Here is a 24,010-nt window from a genome sequence, read left to right as displayed (position 1 = left end):
GTAATTCTCGCCCTCTTCGAACTATGAATGAACACATGTGGAGTTATGTACTTCACCAAAAAAAAAACTGAAAACACGTTTTATATTCTAGTTTCTTCAAAATAGCCACCCTTTGCTCTGATTACTGATTTGCACACTCTTGGCATTCTTTCCATGAGCTTCAAGCACACCTGTGGAGTGAAAACCATTCCAGGTGACTACCTCTTGAAGCTCATGGAGAGAATGCCAAGAGTGTGCAAAGCAGTAATCAGAGCAAAGGGTGTAGCATCTTGAAGACTAATCCCCTTCTCTTAGCGCCCAAAACTGCTCAGAACAGAAACGTTTTTTAGTGGGTTTTTGGTTAAAAGTGTGTAACATCTTAAGTCATGTCTACACTAAGTCGTTTAACCCCTTAACCTCTTAAGGCCCAAGCTCTTTGTTTACATCCTTTTTATTTTATTTCTCTTTGCTATTTGGGCTTCCTCAAACCTAATTAGAATAAAAATTAAGAATCATCTTTTGATATGATGTACTTAGTCCATAAGTACACAAACGTGTACTTCATGTTTAATGACATGGTAATTCTTATTTTTACACTTTTTTTTTTCCAAATTCCATTGTATGTTATACTCTTCTGACACCACCAGATGGCAGTATAAGTGCCCACATAAGCGGCCATAAGACCCCAATTCAGTAGTGTACACAATTTTGGAAATAAGACCTAAAAGGTGCTGTCCACGCTTGTGGCCACTAAGCTTTTAGTAGAGGTTTTAAAGCAGGGGTGTCAAACGTACGGCCCGCGGGCCGGATTCAGGTTTTATCCAGCCCGCGGGACGAGATTGCGAAGTATAAAAATGAGCCTAAATTTTTGAATGAAAAAACTGCTGTTCTAGATGTGTCCACTAGATGTCGCAAAAGCAATTATTTGTATCTTTCTAATCTAGATTATGCTACATAAGTAAGAAAAAAAGAAAAAAAACACGTTAGCGCACCAGTCAGGGTAAATGAGCAAACTACATAAATAACATCCTGTAATTTTATTTTGTTATTTTTTTTAATGCTGATAGATTGAAAATGAGTTGACTGATGAACATTATCACATAATTTATTCAGAAAGTATAAATAACGATGTGGAGGGGGGGCGTGGCCTGCAGTCCTGCAACAAAGCAGGGTGTGCCAGGAACGAATTTGAGATCAGCGACAGGTGCCTAGATGGCCAACCTGGGCGTGCTTATCTAATCACCTGTCCCTCTGTTAAAGGCAGCAGCCGGGAAGGAGAGAGGGGTGGTTGATGGTGGAGCTCGAGCGAGCGCGAGACTGACGAAAAGACAATTGCTAAAAAGTACAAAGACAATTTTTTGCAAAATAGAACATTCTCATAAAACTGGAAGAGCCTGGCATGTCGGTGATTGGTGATCCGAAAAACCCGGAAGTGCAAGTTTTCCACACACGACAAATAAAGATAGAATACTATTAGCCGCAAAATGTAAGTGTAAAATAAACCCGACAACATTATGATTTGTACATTTTCAGAATGTGCTTGTTCTATTTTCAAACAAAGAAAACAATCTGTATTTGTCTTTATTTTTAAGTTATCTTGCCGTGATTTTACCAGTCCGGCCCACTTGGGAGAAGATTTTTCTCCATGTGGCCCCCCTGTTTAAATGAGTTTGACACCCCTGTTTTAAAGGAATAATTATTTAGCCTAAGCCCCGTTTCAGCCACACTAATCCAGCATTTGAAGGGGAACATTATCACAATTTCAAAAGGGTTAAAAACAATAAAAAATCAGTTCCCAGTGGCTTGTTGTATTTTTTGAAGGTTTTTTCTAAATTTTACCGGTCTCGGAATATCCCTAAATAAAGCTTTAAGGGGCCTTATTTTCGTCTCTCTGCGAAGACACTGGCCATTTCCCTGTGACGTCACACAGTGCTGCCAATGTAAACAAACAATGGGAATACCACAGCAAGATATAGTGACATTAGCTCGGATTCAAACTCGGATTTCAGCGATTTAAGCGATTCAACAGATTACACATGTATTGAAACGGATAGTTGGAGTATGAAAGTATTGAAGAAGAAACTGAAGCTATTGAGCGAATAGCTATTGACGCTATTCATAGCCATAGCATGGCCGAATAGCTGCGTTAGCATCGCCGGTAAAATGTGCGGACCAAACGATCAGGACTTTCGCATCTTTTGACACTGGAGCAACTTAAATCCGTTGATTGGTAAGTGTTTGTTTCGCATTAAATGTGGGTGGAAGGAAACGTAATATAGTTGCAAATGCATCTACAGGTTATCCATACATCTCTGTTCCATGTCTGCTTTAGCACCGCCGGTAAATAGCATGTTAGCATCGATTAGCGTAGCATGTTAGCATCGATTAGCTGGCAGTCAACATCAACAAAACTCACCTATGTGATTTCGTTGACTATCGTTGCAAATGCATATACAGGTTATCCATACATCTCTGTGTCATGTATGCCTTAGCATCGCCGGTCAAATGTGGAGACACTCCAGCACATTCAATGGGGGTCTGGCGGCAGACACTTTGGCATCTTCGGGCCGGTGGTGCAACTTGAATCCCTCCCTGTTAGTGTTGTTACACCCTCCGACAACACACCGACGAGGCATCAATCAATCAATGTTTATTTATATAGCCCCAAATCACAAATGTCTCAAAGGACTGTACAAATCATTACGACTACAACATCCTCGGAAGAACCCACAAAAGGGCAAGGAAAACTCACACCCAGTGGGCAGGGAGAATTCACATCCAGTGGGACGCCAGTGACAATGCTGACTATGAGAAACCTTGGAGAGGACCTCAGAAGTGGGCAACCCCCCCCCCCTCTTGTCTCCAGGTTCCAAAAAATAGTCGAAAAAACGGAAAATAACAGAGCTGAGACCCGGTGTTTGTAATGTGTTGAAAATGAAAATGGTGGGTGTGTTACCTCGGCGACGTCACATTCTGACGTCATCGCCTCCAGCGCGATAAACAGAAAGGCGTTTAATTCGCCAAAATTCACCTATTTAGAGTTCGGAAATCGGTTAAAAAAATATATGCTCTTTTTTCTGCACCATCAAGGTATATATTGACGCTTACATAGGTCTGGTGATAATGTTCCCCTTTAAGGTCCCCCTCCTCGGACTAATTTTTACACGGGTAAGTGCGCTGTGTATGTCTTAAATCTCCGGCTCTTAGCTCTGTATGGACTCATTGATGGTTGACAAAGTGAGTTTGGAGTTTGACGCCAGAAAGACCGCGCCCACACAGGAAGTGACGTCAGAAAGAACATGCCACAGCCAGTTTCGTAACTCAGACTACAGACGCTTGTGAAAATCCCACATGAAGACCTTAAGAGAAAATGTTTGCAGCTATCTGGGATACAACACTTCTCAGACGGCAGGAGAACTTTCCAATGTCCAGGTCAGCAGTGATTTTTAGTGAAAAACTTTGTCCATTTGTCGAAGGAGAGACAACGAGAATGCGAGCTCCCGTGGATGTGATAAATAAGGTAGCGTGTGCTTTGTCGAGGAAAATGGCGAATGCTTTTGGATGTTATTGTCCGCCATGTATGTCACGGACTCAAGGTCTAGGTCCAGAGTATATAAAGTCAGCAAAAAGGAATAGACAATGAAGGTAGAGGCAAAAGAGTGAGGAATGTCCTGACCAGATATCGACATCCCTAGTTTGACTGCTGTAAAATGTTCTTTATCACGTTGTTTAGGTGTGTAATAAAGATGTGATTGATGTATGATGATTGACTACAATAGTCACACCGGATTCCAGTTCATTAAAATAGCACAACACTGGTTATTGTTCAGATAAGTTACATTTGAGAAGTTGCACACAAAGCAACACTGGAGGGGACTATGACCTGCACAGTTCACAGTTTCCACGCATGCGTACTAGGTCGCGTTGCCCCGGCGGACGGAGGGGGTCTTAAACGGTGGCATTGTTGTGTGTGGACACGGATAAGGTTAGGTGGGATTTACCCTGGATAGCCTTTAATGTAAACGGGGCCTTAAAGGCTAATCCTCTTCTCTCAGCCCCCAAAACTCCATCCATTTTCTACCGCTTATTCCCTTTCGGGGTCGCGGGGGGCGCTGGCGCCTATCTCAGCTACAATCGGGCGGAAGGCAGGGTACACCCTGGACAAGTCGCCACCTCATCGCAGGGCCAACACAGACAGACAACATTCACACTCACATTCACACACTAGGGACCATTTAGTGTTGCCAATCAACCTATCCCCAGGTGCATGTCTTTGGAGGTGGGAGGAAGCCGGAGTACCCGGAGGGAACCCACGCATTCACGGGGAGAACATGCAAACTCCACACAGAAAGATCCCGAGCCTGGATTTGAACCCAGGACTGCAGGACCTTCGTATTGTGAGGCAGACGCACTAACCCCTCTTCCACCGTGAAGCCGCCCCCAAAACTGCTGCTCTGAAATAGGACTGTTTTTACAGGGTTTGGGCTCTAATAGTTAAGATTGCGTAACATCTTGAAGACTAATCCCCGTCTCTCAGCCTGTAACTACTACTCTCAACATGACTGTTTTTACAGGGTTTGTGCTCTAATTGTTAAAAGTGTGTAAACTCTTAAGGGCTAATCCCCATTTTGCAGCCCCTAAAACTGTTGCTCTTCAGAGAGTTTATGTTCTGACATCTTGAAGACTAATTACCTTCTCTCGGCCAGCAAAACTGCTGCTCTGGAAAGAACTGTTTTTACAGGGTTTGTATTCTGATTGTTAAGAGTGTGTGACATCTTGAGGGCTAATCCCCGTCTCTCAGCCTGTAACTACTACTCTCAACAGGAATGTTTTTACAGGCTTTGTGTTCTAATTGTGAAGAATGTGTAACTAATCCCCTTCTCTCAGCACCCAAAACTGCCGCTCTGAACAAGACTGCTTTTAGAGCAGGGGTCACCAACCTTTTTGAAACCTAGAGCTACTTCTTGGGTACTGATTAATGCGAAGGGCTACCAGTTTGATACACACTTAAATGAATTGCCAGAAATAGCCAATTTGCTCAATTTACCTTTTATAAATAAACCTATATATATATATATTAAAAAAATAGGGGCTTCACGGTGGGAGAGGGGTTAGTGCGTATGCCTCACAATACGAAGGTCCTGCAGTCCAGGGTTCAATCCCAGGCTCGGGATCTTTCCATGTGGAGTTTGCATGTTCTCCCCGTGACTGCGTGGGTTCCCTCCGGGTACTCCTCCCACCTCCAAAGACATGCACCTGGGGATAGGTTGATTGGCAACACTAAATGGTCCCTAGTGTGTGAATGTTGTCTGTCTATCTGTGTTGGCCCTGCGATGAGGTGGCGACTTGTCCAGGGTGTACGTCGCCTTCCGCTCAATTGTAGCTGAGATAGGCGCCAGCGCCCCCCCGCGACTTGGAGGTGCTGAGGAATGACCGGAATGAGAATCAGCACCTCCAAGTCCGAGTCCATGGTTCTTGCCCGGAAAAGGGTGGAATGCCATCTCCGGGTTGGGGAGGAGACCCTGCCCCAAGTGGAGGAGTTCAAGTACCTAGGAGTCTTGTTCACGAGTGAGGGAAGAGTGGATCGTGAGATCGACAGGCGGATCGGTGCGGCGTCTTCAGTAATGCGGACGTTGTACCGATCCGTTGTGGTGAAGAAGGAGCTGAGCCGGAAGGCAAAGCTCTCAATTTACCGGTCGATCTACGTTCCCATCCTCACCTATGGTCATGAGCTTTGGGTCATGACCGAAAGGATAAGATCACGGGTACAAGCGGCCGAAATGAGTTTCCTCCGCCGGGTGGCGGGTCTCTCCCTTAGAGATAGGGTGAGAAGCTCTGCCATCCGGGAGGAAGTCAAAGTAAACCCGCTGCTCCTCCACATCGAGAGGAGCCAGATGAGGTGGTTCGGGCATCTGGTCAGGATGCCACCCGAACGCCTCCCTAGGGAGGTGTTTAGGGCATGTCCAACCGGTGGGAGGCCACGGGGAAGACCCAGGACACGTTGGGAAGACTATGTCTCCCGGCTGGCCTGGAAACGCCTCAGGATCCCCCGGGAAGAGCTAGACGAAGTGGCTGGGGAGAGGGAAGTCTGGGCTTCCCTGCTTAGGCTGTTGCCCCCGCGACCCGACCTTGGATAAGCGGAAGATGGAAGATGATGGATGGATGGATGCCCCCAGCGACCCCAAAAGGGAATGGGCGGTAGTAAATGGATGGATGGATAAAAAAATGGGTATTTCTGTCCGTCATTCCGTCGTACATTTTTTTTCCTTTTGCGGAAGGTTTTTTGTAGAGAATAAATGATGAAAAAAACACTTAATTGAACGGTTTAAAAGAGGAGAAAACACGAAAAAAATGAAAATCAAATTTTGAAACATAGTTTATCTTCAATTTCGACTCTTTAAAATTCAAAATTCTACCGAAAAAAATGGAGAAAAACTAGCTAATTTGAATCTTTTTGAAAAATGTTTAAAAATAATTTATGGAACATCATTAGTAATTTTTCCTGATTAAGATTAATTTTAGAATTTTGATGACATGTTTTAAATAGGTTAAAATCCACTTAGATATAAGATTAAAATTTGATTCCACAGATTTTCTAGATTTGCCAGAATAATTTTTTTGAATTTTAATCATAATAAGTTTGAAGAAATATTTCACAAATATTCTTCGGCAAAAAAACGAGCTAAAATGAAGAATTGAATTAAAATGTATTTATTATTCTTTACAATAATAATAAAAAAGAAATACTTGAGCATTGATTTAAATTGTCAGGAAAGAAGAGGAAGGAATTTAAAAGGTAAAAATTTATGTTTTTAAAAAATCCTAAAATCATGTTTAAGGTTGCATTTTTTCTCTAAAGTTGTCTTTCTGAAAGTTATAAGAGGCAAAGTAAAAAAAAATAATGACAGTATTTAAACAAGTGAAGACCAAGTCTTTAAAATATTTTCTTGGATTTTCAAATTCTATTTGAGTTTTGTGTCTCTTAGAATTAAAAATGTCGAGCAAAGTGAGACCAGCTTGCTAGTAAATAAAAACAATTAAAAAATAGAGGCAGCTCACTGGTAAGTGCTGCTATTTGAGCTATTTTTAGAACAGGCCAGCGGGCGACTTATCTGGTCCTTACGGGCGACCTGGTGCCCGCGGGCACCGCGTTGGTGACCCCTGTTTTAGAGGGTTTGTGATCTACAAACCCTGTTTCCATATGAGTTGAGAAATTGTGTTAGACGTGAATATAAACGAAATACAAGGATTTACAAATCCTTTTCAACCTATATTCAGCTGAATATGCTACAAAGACAACATATTTGATGTTCAAACTGATAAACATTTTTGCAAATAATCATTAACTTTAGCATTTGATTCCAGCAACGTGTGACAAAGAAGTTGGGAATGGTGGCAACAAATACTGATAAAGTTGAGAAATGTTCATCAAACACTTATTTGGAACATCCCACAGATGTGCAGGCTAATTGGGAACAGGTGGGTGCCATGATTGGGTATAAAAACAGCTTCCGTGAAATGCTAAGTAATTCACAAACAAGGATGGTGTGAGGGTCACCACTTTGTAAGCAAATCGTCAAACAGTTTTAGAACAACATTTCTCAACGAGCTATTGCAAGGAATTTAGGGATTTTACCATCCACGGTCCGTAAAATCATCAAAAAGTTCAGAGAATCTGGAGAAAACACTGCACGTAAGCGATGATATAACGGACTTTTGATCCCTCAGGCAATACTGCATCAAAATTCGACATCAGTGTGTAAAGGATATCACCACATGGGCTCAGGAACACTTCATAAAACCACTGTCAGTAACTACAGTTGGTCGCTACATCTGTAAGTGCAAGTTAAAACTCTACTATGCAAAGCCAAACCCATTTATCAACAATATCCTGAAACGCCGCCGGCTTGACTGTGAAGGCACCATTAATGCTGAAAGGTCCATACAGGTTTTGGAGAAACATATGTTGTCATCCAAGCAATGTTATCATGGATGCCCCTGCTTATTTCAGCAAAAGAATTCCAAGCCACGTGTTACAACAGCGTGGTTTCGTAGTAAAAGAGTGGGAGTACTTTCCTGGCCCGCCTGCAGTCCAGACCTTTCTCCCATTGAAAATGTTTGGCGCATTATGAAGCGTAAAATACAACAGCGGAGACCCCGGACTGTTGAACGCCTGAAGCTCTACATAAAACAAGAATAGGAAAGAATTCCACTTTCAAAGCTTCAACAATTAGTTTCCTCAGTTCCCAAACATTTATGGAGTGGTGTTAAAAGAAAAGGTGATGTAACACAGTGGTGAACATGCCCTTTCCCAACTACTTTGGCATGTGTTGCAGCCATGAAATTCTAAGTTAATTATTATTTGCAAAAAAAAATAAAGTTTATGAGTTTGAACATCAAATATGTTGTCTTTGTAGTGCATTCAACTGAATATGGGTTGAAAAGGATTTGCAAATCATTGTATTCCGTTTATATTTACATCTAACACAGTTTCCCAACTCATATGAAAACGGGGTTAGTAATTGTTGAGAGTGTACCATCCTGAGGACTAATCACCTTCTCTCAACACCCTAAACTGCTTTGAACAGGGCTCTTTTCCCAGGGTTTGTGCTTTAAGTCTTGACGCTTTGGGGTATTGTGACACCTGGGAACTGATCCAAAATGCGCAACATGCTTGACTGTCATGATTGGCACACTAACGATGTGCTGTAATTAGACCGAGGGAGCTCTGTGTCAAATGACAAAGCACGAGTCAACTCAGCTTAAAGGAGATTTGTGAGTCAACACAATCCCAATCATTCATTCATTCATTCGCAATAATATCAGCAACCTGAGCGTGATCTTTTCGATGGTGAAGGAATAGTCGTTGATGCCCGTGGTGGGGAATCGGACCCTCAGCACGTCCTGTTCTGTGGGGATGTAGTCCGGGGCGGCGATGCGTTCCAGATTGTTCATGTAGCTGAAAGACAAAGAGAGGACAGTGGTTTGCTAGCACAGCTGCCATATGTGCAGAACAAACACAAATGACACACGGTAGCATACCTGATGAATTAGCATTGATTAAAAATGACTGAAAGGTTAAGAACGGAGCGTATCGCATTGTGTACAGACCACGGCTTTATGGCCGACCGCCTTTGTCACTTATCAGCCACGCGGACTTTGATGACTAAGCTGCTCTGCAAACACAGAGGACCAAACACGAGGCAAAGTCTGAAAGCTGCTGCATCTCCAAGTGCAGGAGAAGGGGAAAAAGTCCTGAGGTTTAGAAGAAAAAGTTCAAAAAGAGTCAGCAACAGGTGGAGGAGGGCAGTGAAATTAGAGATGTGACCCTCGTCAACCATTCAGGTCTTTTGAATGACTCTTACAAGTGACCGATGAGAACCAATTTGTTCTTCATGCAAATTGCATGTTTTCTAGTACGACTACAGAGATGTGTTCTAGTAGGACCACAGACATGTGGTCTAGTAGGACCACAGACATGTGTTCTAGTAGGATCACAGACATGTGTTCTAGTAGGACCACAGAACTGTGTTCTAGTGGAACCACAGACATGTGGCCTAGTAGGACCACAGACATGTGTTCTAGTAGGACCACAGACATGTGTTCTAGTAGGACCACAGACATGTGTTCTAGTAGGACCACAGACATGTGTTCTAGTAGGACCACAGACATGTGTTCTAGTAGGACCACAGACATGTGTTCTAGTAGGATCACAGACATGTGTTGTAGTAGGACCACAGAGATTAGTGCTAGTAGGACCACAGAGATTAATTCTAGTAGGACCACAGACATGTGTTCTAGAAGGACCACAGACATGTGTTCTAGTAAGACCACAGACATGACGTCTAGTAGGACCACTGACATGTGTTCTAGTAGGACCACAGACGTGTTCTGGTAAGACTACAGACGTGTTCTAGTAGGACCACAGGCATGTGTTCTAGTAAGACCACGGACCTGTGTTCTAGTAGGACCACAGTGATGTGTTCTGGTAGGACCACAGGCTTGTGCTCTAGTAGGACCACAGATTTAGTTCTAGTAGGACCACATAGATGTGTGCTAGTAGGATCACAGACATGTGATGTAGTTGGACCAAAGACATGTGTTGTAGAAGGACCACAAAGATTAGTTCTAGTAGGACCACAGACATGTGTTCTAGTAGGACCACAGACATGTGTCCTAGGAGGACCACAAACGTGTTATAGTAGGACTACAGACATGAGGTCTAGTGGGACCACAGAGATGTGGTCTAGTGGGACCACAGACATGTGTTCTAGTAGGACCACAGACATGTGTTCTAGTAGGACCACAGACATGTGTTCTAGTAGGACCACAGACATGTAGTCTAGTAGGACCACAGACATGTAGTCTAGTAGGACCACAGACATGTGTTCAAGTAGGACCACAGACATGTGGTCTAGTAGGACCACAGACATGTGGTCTAGTGGGACCACAGACATGTGTTCAAGTAGGACCACAGACATGTGGTCGAGTGGGACCACAGACACGTGGTCGAGTGGGACCACAGACATGTGGTCTAGTGGGACCACAGACATGTGTCCTGGTAAGACTACAGACATGTGTCCTGGTAAGACTACAGACATGTGTTCTAAGTAGGACCACAGACATGTGTTCTAGTAGGACCACAGACATGTGTTCTAGTAGGACCACAGACATGTGTTCTAGTAGGACTACAGACATGTGTTCTAGTAGGACCACAGACATGTGTTCTTGTAGGACCACAGACATGTGTTCTTGTAGGACCACAGACATGTGTTCTTGTAGGACCACAGACATGTGTTCTAGTAGGACCACAGACGTGTGTTCTAGTAGGACCACAGACATGTGTTCTAGTAGGACCACAGACATGTGTTGTAGTAGGACCACAGACATGTGTTCTAGTAGGACCACAGACATGTGTTCTAGTAGGACCACAGACATGTGTTCTAGTGGGACCACAGACCTGTGTACTAGTGGGACCACAGACATGCGGTCTAGTGGAACCACGGACATGTGGCCTAGTAGGACCACAGACATGTGTTCTAGTAGGACCACAGAGATTAATTCTAGTAGGACCACAGACATGTGTTCTAGAAGGACCACAGACATGTGTTCTAGTAAGACCACAGACATGTGTTCTAGTAAGACCACAGACATATGGTCTAGTAGGAACACTGACATGTGTTCTAGTAGGACCACAGACGTGTTCTGGTAAGACTACAGACGTGTACTAGTAAGACCACGGACTTTTGTTCTAGTAGGACCACAGAGATGTGTTCTAGTAGGACCACAGAGATGTGTTCTAGTAGGACCACAGAGATGTGTTCTATTAGGACCACAGAGATGTGTTCTAGTAGGACCACAGGCATGTGCTCTAGTAGGACCACAGACATGTGGTCTAATAGGACAACAGACTTGTGTTGTAGTAGGACCACATACATGTGTTCTAGTAGGACCACAGACATGTGTTCTAGTAGGACCACAGACATGTGTTCTAGTAGGACCACAGACATGTGTTCTAGTAGGACCACAGACATGTGTTCTAGTAGGACCACAGACATGTGTTCCAGTAGGACCACAGACATGTGGTCTAGTAGGACCACAGACATGTAGTCTAGTAGGACCACAGACATGTAGTCTAGTAGGATCACAGACATGTGTTCTAGTGGGACCACAGACGTGTTCTAGTAGGACCACAGACGTGTGTTCTAGTAGGACCACAGACATGTGTTCTAGTAGGACCACAGACATGTGTTGTAGTAGGACCACAGACATGTGTTCTAGTAGGACCACAGACATGTATTCTAGTAGGACCACAGACATGTGTTCCAGTAGGACCACAGACATGTGTTCTAGTAGGACCACAGACATGTGTACTAGTAGGACCACAGACATGTGTTCTAGTAGGATCACAGACATGTGTTCAAGTGGGACCACAGACCTGTGTACTAGTGGGACCACAGACATGCGGTCTAGTGGAACCACAGACATGTGGCCTAGTAGGACCACAGACGTGTTCTAGTAGGATCACAGACATGTATTCTAGTAGGACCACAGACATGTGTTCCAGTAGGACCACAGACATGTGTTGTAGTAGGACCACAGAGATTAATTCTAGTAGGACCACAGACATGTGTTCTAGAAGGACCACAGACATGTGTTCTAGTAAGACCACAGACATGTGGTCTAGTAGGAACACTGACATGTGTTCTAGTAGGACCACAGACGTGTTCTGGTAAGACTACAGACGTGTACTAGTAAGACCACAGACTTTTGTTCTAGTAGGACCACAGAGATGTGTTCTAGTAGGACCACAGAGATTTGTTCTAGTAGGACCACAGAGATGTGTTCTAGTAGGACCACAGAGATGTGTTCTAGTAGGACCACAGGCATGTGCTCTAGTAGGACCACAGATTTAGTTCTAGTAGGACCACAGAGATGTGTTCTAGTAGGATCACAAACATGTGATCTAGTAGGACCAAAGACATGTGTTGTAGAAGGACCACAAAGGTTAGTTCTAGTAGGACCACAGACATGTGTTCTAGTAGGACCACAGACATGTGTTCTAGTAGGACCACAGAGATGTGTTCTAGAAGGACTACAGACATGTGCCCTAGGAGGACCACAAACGTGTTATAGTAGGACTACAGACATGTGGTCTAGTGAGACCACAGACATGTGTTCTAGTAGGACCACAGAGATGTGTTCTAGTGGGACCACACACATGTGTTCTAGTAGGACCACAGAGATGTGTTCTAGTAGGACCACAGACATGTGTTCTAGTAGGACCACAGACATGTAGTCTAGTAGGACCACACACATGTGTTCTAGTAGGACCACAGAGATGTGTTCTAGTGGGACCACAGACATGTGTTCTAGTAGGACCACAGAGATGTGTTCTAGTGGGACCACAGACATGTGTTCTAGTGGGACCACAGACATGTGTTCTAGTAGGACCACACACATGTGTTCTAGTAGGACCACAGAGATGTGTTCTAGTGGGACCACAGACATGTGTTCTAGTGGGACCACAGACATGTGTTCTAGTAGGACCACAGACATGTAGTCTAGTAGGACCACAGACATGTAGTCTAGTAGGACCACACACATGTGTTCTAGTAGGACTACAGACATGTGGTCTAGTAGGACCACAGAGATGTGTTCTAGTGGGACCACAGACATGTGTTCTAGTGGGACCACAGACATGTGTTCTAGTAGGACCACACACATGTGTTCTAGTAGGACCACAGAGGTGTGTTCTAGTAGGACCACAGACATGTGTTCTAGTGGGACCACAGAAATGTGTTCTAGTAGGACCACACACATGTGTTCTAGTAGGACCACAGAGATGTGTTCTAGTGGGACCACAGACATGTGTTCAAGTGGGACCACAGACATGTGTTCTAGTAGGACCACACACATGTGTTCTAGTAGGACCACAGAGATGTGTTCTAGTAGGACCACAGACATGTGTTCTAGTAGGACCACAGACATGTAGTCTAGTAGGACCACAGACATGTAGTCTAGTAGGACCACAGACATGTGTTCAAGTAAGACCACAGACATGTGGTCTAGTGGGACCACAGACATGTGTTCTAGTAGGACCACACACATGTGTTCTAGTAGGACCACAGAGATGTGTTCTAGTAGGACCACAGACATGTGTTCTAGTAGGACCACACACATGTGTTCTAGTAGGACCACAGAGATGTGTTCTAGTAGGACCACAGACATGTCTTCTAGTAGGACCACAGACATGTGTTCTAGTAGGACCACAGACATGTAGTCTAGTAGGACCACAGACATGTAGTCTAGTAGGACCACAGACATGTGTTCAAGTAGGACCACAGACATGTGGTCTAGTAGGACCACAGACATGTGGTCTAGTGGGACCACAGACATGTGTTCAAGTAGGACCACAGACATGTGGTCGAGTGGGACCACAGACACGTGGTCGAGTGGGACCACAGACATGTGGTCTAGTGGGACCACAGACATGTGTCCTGGTAAGACTACAGACATGTGTCCTGGTAAGACTACAGACATGTGTTCTAAGTAGGACCACAGACATGTGTTCTAGTAGGACCACAGACATGTGTTCTAGTAGGACCACAGACATGTGTTCTAGTAGGACTACAGACATGTGTTCTAGTAGGACCACAGACATGTGTTCTTGTAGGACCACAGACATGTGTTCTTGTAGGACCACAGACATGTGTTCTTGTAGGACCACAGACATGTGTTCTAGTAGGACCACAGACGTGTGTTCTAGTAGGACCACAGACATGTGTTCTAGTAGGACCACAGACATGTGTTGTAGTAGGACCACAGACATGTGTTCTAGTAGGACCACAGACATGTGTTCTAGTAGGACCACAGACATGTGTTCTAGTGGGACCACAGACCTGTGTACTAGTGGGACCACAGACATGCGGTCTAGTGGAACCACGGACATGTGGCCTAGTAGGACCACAGACATGTGTTCTAGTAGGACCACAGAGATTAATTCTAGTAGGACCACAGACATGTGTTCTAGAAGGACCACAGACATGTGTTCTAGTAAGACCACAGACATGTGTTCTGGTAAGACTACAGACGTGTACTAGTAAGACCACGGACTTTTGTTCTAGTAGGACCACAGAGATGTGTTCTAGTAGGACCACAGAGATGTGTTCTAGTAGGACCACAGAGATGTGTTCTAGTAGGACCACAGAGATGTGTTCTATTAGGACCACAGAGATGTGTTCTAGTAGGACCACAGGCATGTGCTCTAGTAGGACCACAGACATGTGGTCTAATAGGACAACAGACTTGTGTTGTAGTAGGACCACAGACATGTGTTCTAGTAGGACCACAGACATGTGTTCTAGTAGGACCACAGACATGTGTTCCAGTAGGACCACAGACATGTGTTCTAGTAGGACCACAGACATGTGTTCCAGTAGGACCACAGACATGTGGTCTAGTAGGACCACAGACATGTAGTCTAGTAGGACCACAGACATGTAGTCTAGTAGGATCACAGACATGTGTTCTAGTGGGACCACAGACGTGTTCTAGTAGGACCACAGACGTGTGTTCTAGTAGGACCACAGACATGTGTTCTAGTAGGACCACAGACATGTGTTGTAGTAGGACCACAGACATGTGTTCTAGTAGGACCACAGACATGTGTTCCAGTAGGACCACAGACATGTGTTCTAGTAGGACCACAGACATGTGTACTAGTAGGACCACAGACATGTGTTCTAGTAGGATCACAGACATGTGTTCAAGTGGGACCACAGACCTGTGTACTAGTGGGACCACAGACATGCGGTCTAGTGGAACCACAGACATGTGGCCTAGTAGGACCACAGACGTGTTCTAGTAGGATCACAGACATGTATTCTAGTAGGACCACAGACATGTGTTCCAGTAGGACCACAGACATGTGTTGTAGTAGGACCACAGAGATTAATTCTAGTAGGACCACAGACATGTGTTCTAGAAGGACCACAGACATGTGTTCTAGTAAGACCACAGACATGTGGTCTAGTAGGAACACTGACATGTGTTCTAGTAGGACCACAGACGTGTTCTGGTAAGACTACAGACGTGTACTAGTAAGACCACAGACTTTTGTTCTAGTAGGACCACAGAGATGTGTTCTAGTAGGACCACAGAGATTTGTTCTAGTAGGACCACAGAGATGTGTTCTAGTAGGACCACAGGCATGTGCTCTAGTAGGACCACAGATTTAGTTCTAGTAGGACCACAGAGATGTGTTCTAGTAGGATCACAAACATGTGATCTAGTAGGACCAAAGACATGTGTTGTAGAAGGACCACAAAGATTAGTTCTAGTAGGACCACAGACATGTGTTCTAGTAGGACCACAGACATGTGTTCTAGTAGGACCACAGAGATGTGTTCTAGAAGGACTACAGACATGTGCCCTAGGAGGACCACAAACGTGTTATAGTAGGACTACAGACATGTGGTCTAGTGAGACCACAGACATGTGTTCTAGTAGGACCACAGAGATGTGTTCTAGTGGGACCACAGACATGTGTTCTAGTGGGACCACAGACATGTGTTCTAGTAGGACCACACACATGTGTTCTAGTAGGACCACAGAGATGTGTTCTAGTAGGACCACAGACATGTGTTCTAGTAGGACCACAGACATGTAGTCTAGTAGGACCACACACATGTGTTCTAGTAGGACCACAGAGATGTGTTCTAGTGGGACCACAGACATGTGTTCTAGTAGGACCACAGAGATGTGTTCTAGTGGGACCACAGACATGTGTTCTAGTGGGACCACAGACATGTGTTCTAGTAGGACCACACACATGTGTTCTAGTAGGACCACAGAGATGTGTTCTAGTGGGACCACAGACATGTGTTCTAGTGGGACCACAGACATGTGTTCTAGTAGGACCACAGACATGTAGTCTAGTAGGACCACAGACATGTAGTCTAGTAGGACCACACACATGTGTTCTAGTAGGACTACAGACATGTGGTCTAGTAGGACCACAGAGATGTGTTCTAGTGGGACCACAGACATGTGTTCTAGTGGGACCACAGACATGTGTTCTAGTAGGACCACACACATGTGTTCTAGTAGGACCACAGAGGTGTGTTCTAGTAGGACCACAGACATGTGTTCTAGTGGGACCACAGAAATGTGTTCTAGTAGGACCACACACATGTGTTCTAGTAGGACCACAGAGATGTGTTCTAGTGGGACCACAGACATGTGTTCAAGTGGGACCACAGACATGTGTTCTAGTAGGACCACACACATGTGTTCTAGTAGGACCACAGAGATGTGTTCTAGTAGGACCACAGACATGTGTTCTAGTAGGACCACAGACATGTAGTCTAGTAGGACCACAGACATGTAGTCTAGTAGGACCACAGACATGTGTTCAAGTAAGACCACAGACATGTGGTCTAGTGGGACCACAGACATGTGTTCTAGTAGGACCACACACATGTGTTCTAGTAGGACCACAGAGATGTGTTCTAGTAGGACCACAGACATGTGTTCTAGTAGGACCACACACATGTGTTCTAGTAGGACCACAGAGATGTGTTCTAGTAGGACCACAGACATGTGTTCTAGTAGGACCACAGACATGTAGTCTAGTAGGACCACAGACATGTAGTCTAGTAGGACCACAGACATGTGTTCAAGTAGGACCACAGACATGTGGTCTAGTAGGACCACAGACATGTGTTCAAGTAGGACCACAGACATGGGGTCTAGTGGGACCACAGACATGTGTTCAAGTAGGACCACAGACATGTGTTCTAGTAGGACCACACACATGTGTTCTAGTAGGACCACAGAGATGTGTTCTAGTAGGACCACAGACATGTGTTCTAGTAGGACCACAGACATGTGGTCTAGTGGGACCACAGACATGTGTTCAAGTAGGACCACAGACATGTGTTCTAGTAGGACCACAGACATGTGTTGTAGTAGGACCACAGACATGTGTTCTAGTAGGACCACAGACATGTGTTCTAGTAGGACCACAGACATGTGGTCTAGTGGGACCACAGACATGTGTTCAAGTAGGACCACAGACATGTGTTCTAGTAGGACCACAGACATGTGTTTTAGTAGGACCACAGACATGTGTTCTAGTAGGACCACAGACATGTAGTCTAGTAGGACCACGGACATGTGTTCTAGTAGGACCACAGACATGTGTTCTAGTAGGACCACAGACATGTAGTCTAGTAGGACCACAGAACCATACGTGTGTGACAATTCATTACCTTCTACACTGGAAATTAAAAAGTGCCTGCTTGCAAATGTATTTTTTAGCTGAGTTTGATACCTGTTGTCTTATTTGCACAGCTAAGTTATTTATTTTATGTAGAAAGAATATTTTTCTCTTTTATTGATGTCATGTAATTCCGTGCTACTTAGACTGTTTATATTCTGTTAATAACCATGTTGACTAACTGGTTAATAAAAGTGTTTACAGTACACTTGTCATTCACTTCAATTTCACTGAATTTCGCTCAAACATAAATATTATTAACATGAATATAACTATTTTCACTGAAAAATATATCAAGATATATATCGAATATCAAGTTTAAGTAAAACTATATCGACGTGTGTTCTAGTAGGACCACAGACATGTGTTCTAGTAGGACCACAGACATGTGTTGTAGTAGGACCACAGACATGTGTTCTAGTAGGACCACAGACATGTGTTCCAGTAGGACCACAGACATGTGTTCTAGTAGGACCACAGACATGTGTACTAGTAGGACCACAGACATGTGTTCTAGTAGGATCACAGACATGTGTTCAAGTGGGACCACAGACCTGTGTACTAGTGGGACCACAGACATGCGGTCTAGTGGAACCACAGACATGTGGCCTAGTAGGACCACAGACGTGTTCTAGTAGGATCACAGACATGTATTCTAGTAGGACCACAGACATGTGTTCCAGTAGGACCACAGACATGTGTTGTAGTAGGACCACAGAGATTAATTCTAGTAGGACCACAGACATGTGTTCTAGAAGGACCACAGACATGTGTTCTAGTAAGACCACAGACATGTGGTCTAGTAGGAACACTGACATGTGTTCTAGTAGGACCACAGACGTGTTCTGGTAAGACTACAGACGTGTACTAGTAAGACCACAGACTTTTGTTCTAGTAGGACCACAGAGATGTGTTCTAGTAGGACCACAGAGATTTGTTCTAGTAGGACCACAGAGATGTGTTCTAGTAGGACCACAGGCATGTGCTCTAGTAGGACCACAGATTTAGTTCTAGTAGGACCACAGAGATGTGTTCTAGTAGGATCACAAACATGTGATCTAGTAGGACCAAAGACATGTGTTGTAGAAGGACCACAAAGATTAGTTCTAGTAGGACCACAGACATGTGTTCTAGTAGGACCACAGACATGTGTTCTAGTAGGACCACAGAGATGTGTTCTAGAAGGACTACAGACATGTGCCCTAGGAGGACCACAAACGTGTTATAGTAGGACTACAGACATGTGGTCTAGTGAGACCACAGACATGTGTTCTAGTAGGACCACAGAGATGTGTTCTAGTGGGACCACAGACATGTGTTCTAGTGGGACCACAGACATGTGTTCTAGTAGGACCACACACATGTGTTCTAGTAGGACCACAGAGATGTGTTCTAGTAGGACCACAGACATGTGTTCTAGTAGGACCACAGACATGTAGTCTAGTAGGACCACACACATGTGTTCTAGTAGGACCACAGAGATGTGTTCTAGTGGGACCACAGACATGTGTTCTAGTAGGACCACAGAGATGTGTTCTAGTGGGACCACAGACATGTGTTCTAGTGGGACCACAGACATGTGTTCTAGTAGGACCACACACATGTGTTCTAGTAGGACCACAGAGATGTGTTCTAGTGGGACCACAGACATGTGTTCTAGTGGGACCACAGACATGTGTTCTAGTAGGACCACAGACATGTAGTCTAGTAGGACCACAGACATGTAGTCTAGTAGGACCACACACATGTGTTCTAGTAGGACTACAGACATGTGGTCTAGTAGGACCACAGAGATGTGTTCTAGTGGGACCACAGACATGTGTTCTAGTGGGACCACAGACATGTGTTCTAGTAGGACCACACACATGTGTTCTAGTAGGACCACAGAGGTGTGTTCTAGTAGGACCACAGACATGTGTTCTAGTGGGACCACAGAAATGTGTTCTAGTAGGACCACACACATGTGTTCTAGTAGGACCACAGAGATGTGTTCTAGTGGGACCACAGACATGTGTTCAAGTGGGACCACAGACATGTGTTCTAGTAGGACCACACACATGTGTTCTAGTAGGACCACAGAGATGTGTTCTAGTAGGACCACAGACATGTGTCTAGTAGGACCACAGACATGTAGTCTAGTAGGACCACAGACATGTAGTCTAGTAGGACCACAGACATGTGTTCAAGTAAGACCACAGACATGTGGTCTAGTGGGACCACAGACATGTGTTCTAGTAGGACCACACACATGTGTTCTAGTAGGACCACAGAGATGTGTTCTAGTAGGACCACAGACATGTGTTCTAGTAGGACCACACACATGTGTTCTAGTAGGACCACAGAGATGTGTTCTAGTAGGACCACAGACATGTGTTCTAGTAGGACCACAGACATGTAGTCTAGTAGGACCACAGACATGTAGTCTAGTAGGACCACAGACATGTGTTCAAGTAGGACCACAGACATGTGGTCTAGTAGGACCACAGACATGTGTTCAAGTAGGACCACAGACATGGGGTCTAGTGGGACCACAGACATGTGTTCAAGTAGGACCACAGACATGTGTTCTAGTAGGACCACACACATGTGTTCTAGTAGGACCACAGAGATGTGTTCTAGTAGGACCACAGACATGTGTTCTAGTAGGACCACAGACATGTGGTCTAGTGGGACCACAGACATGTGTTCAAGTAGGACCACAGACATGTGTTCTAGTAGGACCACAGACATGTGTTGTAGTAGGACCACAGACATGTGTTCTAGTAGGACCACAGACATGTGTTCTAGTAGGACCACAGACATGTGGTCTAGTGGGACCACAGACATGTGTTCAAGTAGGACCACAGACATGTGTTCTAGTAGGACCACAGACATGTGTTGTAGTAGGACCACAGACATGTGTTCTAGTAGGACCACAGACATGTAGTCTAGTAGGACCACAGACATGTGTTCTAGTAGGACCACAGACATGTGTTCTAGTAGGACCACAAACATGTAGTCTAGTAGGACCACAGAACCATACGTGTGTGACAATTCATTACCTTCTACACTGGAAATTAAAAAGTGCCTGCTTGCAAATGTATTTTTTAGCTGAGTTTGATACCTGTTGTCTTATTTGCACAGCTAAGTTATTTATTTTATGTAGAAATAATATTTTTCTCTTTTATTGATGTCATGTAATTCAGTGCTACTTAGACTGTTTATATTCTGTTAATAACCATGTTGACTAACTGGTTAATAAAAGTGTTTACAGTACACTTGTCATTCACTTCAATTTCACTGAATTTCGCTCAAACATAAATATTATTAACATGAATATAACTATTTTCACTGAAAAATATATCAAGATATATATCGAATATCAAGTTTAAGTAAAACTATATCGAGATAGACTTTTTTTGTCCATATCGCCCAACCCTACTCATTCATGAGAATGCTACTATTATGCGCGCGCAGACAGTTAACTTGGGGGAGGACTTTAAAAAGCGCATGAAATGACTGGAGGGTTTAGCCGATGTATCAGGAAATAGAAACAGATATTAGCAGCTGGAGAATAAAAAACAAAATTAAAAAAGGTGAAAGGAAACGGAGCATTTGGGTGCATCGCGGGTGTGAGGTCAGGCAAGGCAAAGTGTTAGGTATTTTGATTGATTGATTGATTGATTGATACTTTTATTAGTAGATTGCACAGTAGAGTACATATTCCGTACAATTGACCACTAAAATGGTAACACCCGAATAAGTTTTTCAACTTGTTTAAGTCGGGGTCCACATTAATCAATTCATGGTAATGAATTGGTAATAAAGGTAGTGACGTCACTGTCGAAGAATGGCCAAACGAAATCCTCTTGTGGAACGTTTGCAAAAACAAAAGCTAAATGGCTGAGCTTTTTGTCAGGCTTGCCACTGATAGTTTGTGTGTGTTTTAGTTTTTCCTTTGTGTGTGTAGTATTTCTTGTCAGCACTCTTATTTGGGTTCAGCTTCCTGTTTGCTGTTTTCGCCTCAGCTGCGGCTGATTGGCACCTGGCCACACCTGGTGTCAATCAGCCTGCTCCTATTTACTTGCTTTGTTCCTCCAGTCAGTGCTGGATTATAGTCATGTCGATGTCGCTCTTGTCGTTGCTGCCTGTCGTGTCGTGTTTTGTCAATGCAGCGTTGCGGTAAGCTTTATTTGATTGCGTTTTTTAGCCAACTGCCTTTTGTTCCCTGTTTCGGCGTGGCTCGGTTGGTAGAGTGGCCGTGCCAGCAACTTGAGGGTTCCAGGTTCGATTCCTCCTTCCACCATCCTAGTCACTGCCGTTGTGTCCTTGGGCAAGACACTTTACCCACCTGCTCCCAGTGCCACCCACACTGGTTTAAATGTAACTTAGATATTGGGATTCACCATGTAAAGCGCTTTGAGTCACTAGAGAAAAGCGCTATGTAAATATAATTCACTTCACTTTCCAAGTTTGTTTTTATATTTCATGTACGACTTCTGTTTCCTGTTTGAGACCTGCTAGCTTCCACGCTTGGCCTTTTTGTTTTTGCTAGCTTCCATGCTAAGCTCCGTTTATTTTCTAGTTCGCATGCTAGCTCTCTTAGTTTGTTATCCGCCCATGTGCGTGCTTTTTGTTTGTACACTTTGTTTGGTTTTGTTCTAGTATTGTATATTAAAACCATGTTTCCTTATTCAATGCTTGCCTCCGTTTCTGCATCCTGGGGTTCGTTAACAACAAACACTGACACTTTTATCATTTTACTGCCACAACTTTTTGTTTCTCTGATGAAAAAAAAGTAACCTAACAAAATACATGTATGTATATATATATATATATATATATATATATATATATATATATTCATATATATATATATGGACGAGCCAGTCTTATGAAGTACTCTTTTAAAGGACCGGCTCTTTGAGATGGGCTCCCTTCAAAGAGCCATGGATCCTCTGTCTCATTGAAATGCCCTGAGGGTGTCTGGTCTGAGAGGAACTAGCTCCCTCTAGTGGCTGCACGCCACTACTTACTGTAATGGTTTATTTACCTAAGGCAGCTAATCATTTATGTCAGTGGTCCCCAACCTTTTTGTAGCTGCGGACCAGTCGACGCTTGATAATTTGTCCCGCGGCCCGGCGGGGGGATAGGAGGGAGGTTTTTTGGGTTGGTGCACTAATTGTAAGTGTATCTTGTGTTTTTTGTGTTGGTTTAATAAAAAAATAAATAAACAAATTTAAAAATTAATACAAAATTATTCTGCGGCCCGGTACCAATCGTGTCCCACGATTCGATTCAATATCGATTCTTGGGGTTACGATTCGATTCAAATTTTTTATTTAATTTTTTTCAATTCAACACAATTCTCGATTCAAAAACGATTTTTTTCCCGGTTTAAAAGGATTCTGTATTCATTCAATACATAGGATTTCAGCAGGATCTATCCCAGTCTGCTGACATGCTAGCAGAGTAGTAGATTTTTGTAAAAAGCTTTTATAAATGTAAAGGACAATGTTTTATCAACTGATTGCAATAATGTAAATTTGTTTTAACTATTAAACGACCCAAAAATATGACTTATTTTATCTTTATGAAAACATTGGACACAGTGTGTTGTCAAGCTTATGAGATGCGATGCCAATGTAAGCCACTGTGACACTATTGTTCTTTTTTTTTTAAATTTTTATAAATGTCTAATGATAATGTCAATGAGGGATTTTGAATCACTGCTATGCTGAAATTATAACTAATATTGATACTGTTGTTGATAATATTCATTTTTGTTTCACTACTTTTGGTTTGTTCTGTGTTGTGTTTGTGTCTCCTCTCAATTGCTCTGTTTATTGCAGTTCTGAGTGTTGCTGGGTCAGGTTTGGTTTTGGAATTGGATTGCATTATGGTATTGCTGTGTATTGTTTTGTTGGATTGATAAAAAAAAATTATAATAATAATACATTTTAGAAAATAAAAATCGATTTCTTTAAAAATGAGAATCGATTCTGAATCGCACAACGTGAGAATCGCAATTCAAATTTGAATCGATTTTTTCCCACGCCCCTAGTGTGTATGTATGTATGTATATATATATATATATATATATATATATATATATATGTGTGTGTTTGTATATATGTGTATACCATATTTCCTTGAATTGCCGCAGGGCATATAGTATGCGCATGCCTTGAATTACTGCTTCGCAAAATAATTAGCGCATGCTTAGTATTACCGCCTGGTCAAACTCGTGACATCACGAGTGACACTTCC

At 43.5% G+C, this 24,010-nt stretch overlaps 1 protein-coding gene across 1 annotated transcript in view; it reads right to left on the bottom strand.

Annotated features, from left to right (window-relative positions):
- The window catches only part of LOC133540533 (guanine nucleotide-binding protein subunit alpha-11-like), an 83,630-nt gene that overhangs the window by 19,714 nt on the left and 39,906 nt on the right, over window positions 1-24,010 (bottom strand). Inside the window, exon 5 of the mRNA XM_061883208.1 lies at window positions 8,810-8,938. Within this exon, the coding sequence (XP_061739192.1) occupies window positions 8,810-8,938 (129 nt within the window). The remainder of the gene's footprint in view (window positions 1-8,809; window positions 8,939-24,010) is intronic.

This window comes from Nerophis ophidion, linkage group LG22 (assembly GCF_033978795.1).
Source record: "Nerophis ophidion isolate RoL-2023_Sa linkage group LG22, RoL_Noph_v1.0, whole genome shotgun sequence".
NCBI lineage: Eukaryota > Metazoa > Chordata > Actinopteri > Syngnathiformes > Syngnathidae > Nerophis > Nerophis ophidion.
This window is presented reverse-complemented; position numbering and strand designations above follow the sequence as displayed.